General features: G+C 48.1%; 1 protein-coding gene across 1 annotated transcript; it reads left to right on the forward strand.

The window, feature by feature from the left end:
• The first annotated feature begins 1,385 nt into the window (after positions 1–1,385).
• Positions 1,386–6,132, forward strand: LOC137834067 (uncharacterized). Its single transcript, XM_068642133.2, has 2 exons — positions 1,386–1,462; positions 5,634–6,132. Exons 1-2 carry the CDS (start codon positions 1,386–1,388, stop codon positions 6,130–6,132), a joined length of 576 nt encoding a protein of 191 aa, XP_068498234.2.
• The last annotated feature ends 2,084 nt before the right edge of the window (positions 6,133–8,216 follow it).

Consider the following 8,216-nt stretch of genomic DNA (forward strand, 5'->3'; position numbering starts at 1 on the left):
GATGGAGAATAAGCTGTCGCCTAAGTGGACGGGACCGTTCAGAATAACCGAGGCGCTCGGGAACGACGCCTACCGCTTAGAGACACTGGAAGGAGGGGCGATCCCTCGCACTTGGAACGCCACGCACTTGAAGTTGTACTATAGTTAAGAGCTTGTAAGTAGAGACAAACACAAAAGTTACATTACAATGTCTCTGATAAAACAGTTTGAAGGGGGCACTCTTTTTTCCCTAAGGAGGGTTTTTAATGAGGCCACCCAATAAAAGAAGAGTTTATGAAGTATAAGGCGTTTTCAGATTGCATGCTTTCTAAAAAGTTTTAAGTCCTCATCGTTTTTCGGCGATTGGAGGCACCAGTTAAAGTTTTTAAGTCCTCATCGTCTTTTGGCGATCGGAGGCACCAGTTAAAAGACCTCAACGCCCTCGCGCGTCCTGAGGCAAGTTAAAGACCTCCTCGCCGTCGAGCTAGTGCAGGCGAGAAAAAGTAAAAGTCCTCAGTGTTCCTGGGGGCGAGAAGATGTAACCCCTGGGGCAATGTAGAGGCAAGTAAAAGACCTCCTCGCCGTCGAGCGAGTGCAGGCGAGAAAGAGTGAAAGTCCTCAGTGTTTCTGGGGGCGAGAAGATGTAACCCCTTGGGCAATGTAGAGGCACAAGTGAAAGTCCTCAGTGTTTCTGGGGGCGAGAAGATGTAACCCCCGGAGTAATGTAGAGGCAAGTGAAAGTCCTCAGTGTTTCTGGGGGCGAGAAGATGTAACCCCCGGAGCAATGTAGAGGCAAGTGAAAGTCCTCAGTGTTTCTGGGGGCGAGAAGATGTAACCCATGGGGCAATGTAGAGGCACAAGTGAAAGTCCTCAGTGTTTCTGGGGGCGAGAAGATGTAACCCCCGGAGCAATGTAGAGGCAAGTGAAAGTCCTCAGTGTTTCTGGGGGCGAGAAGATGTAACCCCTGGGGCAATGTAGAGGCACCAGTAAAAGTCCTCAGTGTTTCTAGGGGGGGAGGAGATGTAACCCCTGGGGCAATGTAGAGGCACGATTTAAAGACCTTCTCGCCTATGAGCGAGTTCAGGCGAGTTAAAGACCTTCTCGCCTATGAGCGAGTTCAGGCGAGTTAAAGACCTTCTCGCCTATGAGCGAGTTCAGGCAAGATAAAATCCTTCTCGTCTCGAACGAGTTCAGGTATGGTGTTAAGGGTGGACGAAGTTTGGAAGGTGGCTAAGGCAGGCTCGAAGAGAGCGCCTAGCCACCCGGCCTATGGTCCTGAAGTTCAGGAAGGTAGAGGAGGATCCGAAAGGCGCCTCTACCCCCAGATCAAAGAGCAATGGCCAAGGCGTGAAGCCAGAAAGAGCCTGATCGCCAAGAGTCTCTAGCGACCAGGAAAAGTTCAAACGATGGCGAGAATGTTAAAGGACCCGTTTTGGTGGAGTAGATCGGGTGAAGCAGTGTTTAAACCAGCAGCTGAGTCAAAGTTTGTTGCTTAAGGAATGTTTTTACGATAAGGTTATTTGCCTTAAGTTTACGAATCGATAAAGTGTTTGTTGCTTAAAGGTTGAAGTGGTTCGAAACAGCCAAGTACAAGATCGTGCCTACGAGATTACTGAGTTATTTCATTGAAAGTAAAACAAGCCAGGAAAGTTGAAGCGATTAAGGAAATCATAAGAGGAAAAACGTAGACTTTGTCATTAACAGTGAATAACAGTTCAAAACATATATACGAAAGGACATAAAGTTTATTACAAGTTATAATGCAAGGGAGATTATGAAAGTGATGGATGAATTAAATTGATCAGTCTTCGGCGGGCACCACTTTTCCATCCACCACTTCATTATCCAGCGACACCATGCTGAGATCCAGGTCGGGGAACAAGCAGGCAAATTGTTCCCGTGCAGCTTCGAATCCAGCGGCCAGAATTTGAGCAGAGTTTAGCTTGAGTTCTTCAATTTGCTTCTGAAGTTCCTCAATCCGCTTCTTGAGATCTTCAATTTGCTCTTTCAGCTCCTTATTCTGTTGCTCCAGCTCTTCAACCTGCTTCTTGAGTTGTTCGTTGGTCTCTTGAGCCTGGAGAAGGTCTTCAGCAACCTTCTTGGATTCCGCTTGCACTTGGGCCAATTCAGCAGCCACCTTTCCCTTCTCTTCGTTGGCTTTGGCGAGATCAGCTATGGCGTCGTCCCTTGCCTTTTCCACCTGCCCAAGGAGGGTCTCTCGGTCGGCTGACCTTTTCTCTAGTTTTTGCACCTTGACGGCGTCGGCCTTCATGAGAGCCTCCAGGTCAGCCACCTTGACGCGGTAAGGCACAATCTTGCTCTCTAGTTCGATCTTTTCTTGAGCAAGCTGTTGCACTTTGTGGCGGAGATCAGTGGCCTCTTTGCGCGCCAACCTGAGCTCGGTGCTCATTGCGTCCTCCACTCGGGAGTGTTCAATCTCCGCCAGCGTCAAGTTGAAAGACAACTTCTCCACCTCAACCCTCATGGTGCTGTTCTCGGTCTTGAGGTTGAAGAGGTCGTCTTGGAGCCTCCTAGTAGAGCTTTCCACAGCTCTGGTGATGATGGCTGGGATGTCTTCTGCTATCGTCTTTAACTTAGCAGATAGAGGCTCTCACATCCTCGTGACCTCAAGGGGGAGGTTTGCTGCTTGTAGAGGCACCAGAGGCGCTGTGGGGGCCTGTTGTGGGTTTTCGTCGCCACCTTCCTTAGCAGGTTCTTCAGTGGGCGCTTGTTGGCGTGGTGACGGAATCGGGGATTCGGTGATCAGAATCGGTGAGGTATGAGCGACCTCATCCCCGATTGGAGCAACCTCTGCGGCTGAGGCATTTGAAGGGGGACCCCCTCCCGCTGATACATGTGGCGTGGAGGCGCTCGGGGGGTCCTCCATGAAGTTTGGCTCTTGGGCCTCAACCGCAGGCAGCGCAGTGGCTAGCGGGATAGCTTGGACTGGTGAAACAGGAGCTTGTGGTGGTGGCGATGATGGAGGAGGAGCAGGTGTGGATGGTGGCGTTGACGAGGGAAGAGGGGGTGGTGCAGGTGGTGAAGAAGGTGCCACCCTCTTCCTCTTTGTAACGAGGCCATCCTCGGTGACCTCGTCATCTTCTTCCTCATCCTCTTGGACTACCTGGGGAGCCTTCCTCTTGGGCCTCTTTAGGACCAGTTTCTTGCGTTGGGCAGGTTCCTTAGGTGGCGATCGCCCGTGGACGATGGCTGTCTCCACCACCGAGTTGGGCACCGTTTGAGAACCCGTCGCCAACCCGTGGGTTCGGGCGAGCGCCCTCAGTTCAGCAAGCATACCTTTGCCCAACATGTTATCTGCATGAAACGAAAATGCATGGGTTAACTCAAGGAGAAAATAAGTGCACAAGGCAGTATGCAGCATAGCAGATAATCGGTGCAGGAAAAATAAAACCAAAGTCTTGCGCATAACGCACAAGACGCCCAGAAACAGTCAAATAGAAGCAGTATTAAAACAACAGTTTAAATGTTCTAACCTATTCGAATTTCGAGTTGGTCCTCGTAGAATTCGAAGCAGATCAGGGTGGTGGTAAGGAAGGTGATGTTGGCATCCGCGACCCTTTTCCAGAAAAGGCAGAGATCTCGGTCCAACGCTCCCATGCTGTCAGGACTTCTGGGTCTCCTAAAACAGCTCTTGGACTCTTTCTTCCCCTTGTCCACCCAGTACAAGGGGAAGCCGTCGAGTAGGGAGTCGTCCTTGTCGTTGGGGCGCACTTGGACGAACTTCCCCTTCCAGTCCTTGTAGGATTGCTGGAAGATAGCAAAGATGGACCTCCCAGCAATCGCGTTCAAGCTAACCCACAGGCGGTCTCCTGGGTGCTTGGCTTCGAAGAGAAATAAAAATACGTCCACGGATGCGGGCAACCCTTGATGGTCGCACATCACTTGGAAAGCTCGAACAAACGCCCAGCTGTTGGGGTGAAGCTGGGCGGCGGCAATGTTGAGCTCGGTAAGGAGTTCCCTCTCGAATCGGGTGAAAGGGAACTTGAGCTTCACCTTCTTGAATAAGGTCGTGTAGAAGAAGCAGAAGGGCCCGTCGGCACTCACCTTGTCATCAGCACAAACAGGCAGATCGGGGGGGCAAGGTAGCACTATCATCTTTTCGTCGTGCTCCTTATGAAATGATTGATGAAGCTCATCCCCCTTAGTCAGCCGCAAAACTGCTCCCGCAGTGTTCACAGAAGATGTCTCCCTCAGAAGGGTCAAGTTGGCCCAGGGATACAAGGTTTTGAAGTCTGGCAAGGGAACGGGGGCTCCTCCGGCGATAGGTGGAGTCGCCTGGGCCAGGTTAGGGCGGGAAGACGCAGGCCTCTCAGCCTGGGAAGATGAAGTGCCACGAACTCGTGGTGGGTCGTGTGCTTGAGAAGGGGGGTTTCGTGATGAAGGAGGAGGATTCGGGGTGATCTTTGTGCGAGTCATTGTTGCAGCTGCAAAGGAAGAAGAAAAGGAAAAATGATCAGGGGTTACAAAGGCTGACTCGATCATGGAAGGAAGGTGAAAAACGAACGAACGTAGGTTCGTTGCGATGATTGACGAAGCCCTAAGTTACGTAGAAGGAGAAATGGAAAAAGCAACCCACAGCGTATGCACCAGGCAGTTACAGGATGATGCGAATCGGTTAAAATGCAAGAAAGACCAGCAGAAGAAGGAAAGTAGGTACCTGTACCGCCCTGGTAGTCGGGAGCGATGACGTGGCATCCCGCTACAGTATAGGCGTGTTGGCAAGGCGCCAGGTTGGCAGAAGGGAAGGAAGTCGGGGGGCTCGTGAAGTCGCCAGTTATTAAGTTGGCGTGTTCCGATCTCCAGCATACCAGAATAGGCGATCACCGGGTTAAAGATGAAGTCGCCAGATGTAAACTCAGGCGACCAAGCGATTGAAGATCGCCAGAGAAAGCACATCGCCAGAAATGAAGATGGTGCAGATTATGAAGGCGGCCGGCGAGACCACAGGGTAGGTGTACGAAGGCACCCTAACTCGCCAGTTCCAGTAGAGATCGCACTCCCAAGTTGGCTATGTACTGGGCAGTACCATGCATAGGTAACTTAGCAAAACGAGAGTAGAAGCAGCGCCCAAGTCAAGGAGGCTCCAGATGATGGCACGTGTACAGTTGGATGCGAGCCACGTGTCCAAATCTGTAACTGCCAGGAGAGAGAAAGTAACCAGGTATATAAGAGTTCTCAACGAACTTTCTGAGGTACGCACGTTCAGATTATACTCTTTACGCTTGCGAGTTATAGAGCTGACTGTGAGAGAGGATTTGCACGGTTCTTGTTCTCTTAGTATTTGATGATTCGGTCACTGACTTGGGCGTTGGAGTGCGATCGGCCGCAGCGGCGCCGCTCTGTTTCTTTTGCAGGTTCTTGAGGTGGATCTCGTAGAGGAACGGAGGTTTGAAGCGGTGCACACGTCGATCCTTTGACGAGGCAGTTTCCAGCGTTCTGGTCAACAGGCAGGATCAGTAGTTGTGGACTACTTTACAAAATGGATAGAAGCAGAAGCGTTGACTAAGATAACGCTTAGCAAGTACAAACGTTTGTATGGAAAAATATAATATGTCGATTTGGAATCCCACACACCATTATAACTGACAATGGCCGACAGTTCATTGACAAAAAACTAATGGAGTTTTATGCAGATTTGGGATCAAGTCAACAACCACTTCAGTTGAACATCCGCAAACGAATGGACAAGTCAAAGCTGCAAAAAAAGTTATTCTCAGACAATTAAAGAAGAGGTTAGGAAGTGCTAAAGGTTTATGGGCAGAAAAGTTACCAGATGCAATGCTACCAGTAGAAGTTAATGAATCAACATTACGAAGGCAAATGGAAGATTGGAATATCAACAATGAATGTTTGAGGACTGACCTTGATCTTATTGAAGAACTCAGAGAACGAGCAAAGATAAAGGAAGCAGCAGTAAAGAGAAGAGCAATGAAGAGGTTTAATGCAAAAGTAAAATTAATAGATTTTAAAGAAGGGGATTTAGTCTGGAGAATGCGAACTGATGCTCGAAAAGATCCACGACATGGAAAGCTAGCATCCAATTGGGAAGGTCCTTTCAGAGTACTAGAAAATTTGCAAAATGGAGCCTACAGATTAGAGACTTTAGAAGAAAAAGTGATACCAAGAACATGAAATGCAAGTCATTTGAAGTTTTATTTTAGTTAAAGTAGAAGATGTAAAAAAAAGACTTTTGTGTACATACTTATCGTTTAATGAAGAAGAAGAAAAATTAAGTGACAAAATTCATCTCATTCACTTTCATTTTTCGGTCTTGGATGATTTCATCCCAGGTGAAATCCAACCGAAAAATCTTTTTGGTCTTGGAAGATTTCATCATATTTGAAACCCTGCCAAAGAAGGCAAATCAAGAAACATTCGGGCTTGGATGATTTCACTCTAAGTGGAAACCCTCCCGGCATCAAGCATAGCGAAATGCAAAACCAAGAGGTCTCAAATTTCAGCATGCTTAAATACAAAACCGAGAGGTCTAACCAAACATTGGCATTTCAATATCAACTCCAAAAGTTCAACTCATAAGAATTGTCAAATTGGTCTTACGAAAAACCAAGAGGTTTAACTAAAAAGTTCATAAAACAAATATTTACGGTTCAATAAAAAACCGAAAGATCCAGGTTGCAAGGTGGCCACAATAAATTTATGCTTTAATATAAAATCGAGAGGTCTAGTTGAAGATTTATAAAATCATGTGATCCGATCGGTCATCGGTAGTCGATGACGTCAGCATCAGAGAACCACGTGGACCACTCGCAGGGTGACACGTGGGCTAAGTGGCAAAGAGGTAGGGGGACGATCGCCAAGAGAGGTGATCGGTGGTCAGTAACCAAGTTACCACCGACAGATCAGGCGGCAGAGAGGTCGGGGGACAGATCACCCAGAATGGTGATCGGTGGTCAGAAGCCAAGTGACCACCAGCAGACCAGTTCCCAGACTCGCGCCTGGAGGCAGAGCGCGAGTAGCGAATAAACACTGATCAGTCATCGGGTGTATTGTCATCGGGGTTTCGTGTTACACGCAGTTAAACTGGGACTAAGGTTCCCAGCGAGAGCGTTACGCATGGACCTCTCATGAGCACACCTCAAGGAACCATGCACGAGAGTGGCCTGAGGGAACTAGTAAGCCAGTCAGTGACTGGTGATTCCCTAAACCCATTACGTGCGTGTCATCCAGAAGGGTAAGTCGCCTACACAGAGAGTAACGTTCGGTGAGTGCGCCTAGACCAGCCACACCCGACGTCCACTCCTAAGAGTGTGCAATTTACCCAGATAAGAGAAGCATCCTAAGTTACTCCGCAAGGGCGTAGCTTAGGAGGACAAGGAGAGGCGCTAGAGCCCTTCCAGTAAGTGACACGCGTGTGGTTAGATGTGAGTTGCAGGCCTCCACGTGTCACCATCTGAGAGGGGTGCGGTCCAGACAAAAGAGCACTCCGTACCGCTAAAGGTACAGACAGGCGCAGCCAAGCGCAGACATGCGCAGACTCTCACGCTCCCCATTGCTGATTCTGAAGGTATGCTTTCTCTGAAAAGCATGACAGGGTTCTGACACATGCCAGAAAAGCATAACAGAATTCTGTTGTGCCCAGGAGCAGGGAAAGAGAGATAAAAGGCAGAATCAGAGTGAGAGTAAAAGGGGGGAGAGACGAAAAACAGAGTGCAAGTTCTACACACACACATTTTTACTAAGTTTCCAGTTTCTGGTGGTTCTGTTGAACTAACTTGATCGTCGGAGTGCAAACGGCCGCTAGAGGCGCCGTCTGTGTATTTTGCAGGTCACATTTTGAAGCCATCAGAGAGAGAGAGTTCAGAAGGTGATTCTTCAGGAGACGCAGTCGCGAAGACAGGGCAGAAAGTGTTACAAAGCGATTCACCCACGTTCAAGTTGCCGGCAGGATCATCAAGTATTTGCGTTAAAGCCGATAGGTATAATTAAGCCGTTATGATTCAATGATTATTCTTTACAAATAAAAAATTGTAATCGAAAGATAACATTTAAAGCATTCAAATCAAATAACCAAAAGGATAACACCGAGAAGTTAGCACCGAGAGTTCTAAAATAATATTTAAATAATAACAAAAAACCAATTTAAAACAAGAGAAAGCAATAAACTTTATAAAATTTAAAACGATAAGGTCCAAAAAGGGATTACATTAAGAATGCGAACATCAATACATTGATCAGACATCATGGCATTCCAAAAA

This window comes from Phaseolus vulgaris, chromosome 5 (assembly GCF_051622355.1).
Source record: "Phaseolus vulgaris cultivar YP4 chromosome 5, ASM5162235v1, whole genome shotgun sequence".
Taxonomy (NCBI): Eukaryota; Viridiplantae; Streptophyta; class Magnoliopsida; order Fabales; family Fabaceae; genus Phaseolus; species Phaseolus vulgaris.

What these genes read in the sequence shown, in the direction of transcription:
- LOC137834067 (XM_068642133.2), top strand. Translation starts at nt 1,386, where the DNA reads ATGGCGAGAATGTTAAAGGACCCGTTTTGGTGGAGTAGATCGGGTGAA. An exon ending in AAACCAGCAGCTGAGTCAAA is followed by an intron (nt 1,463 to 5,633) that starts GTTTGTTGCTTA and finishes AGTTTTATGCAG; the next exon opens with ATTTGGGATCAAGTCAACAA.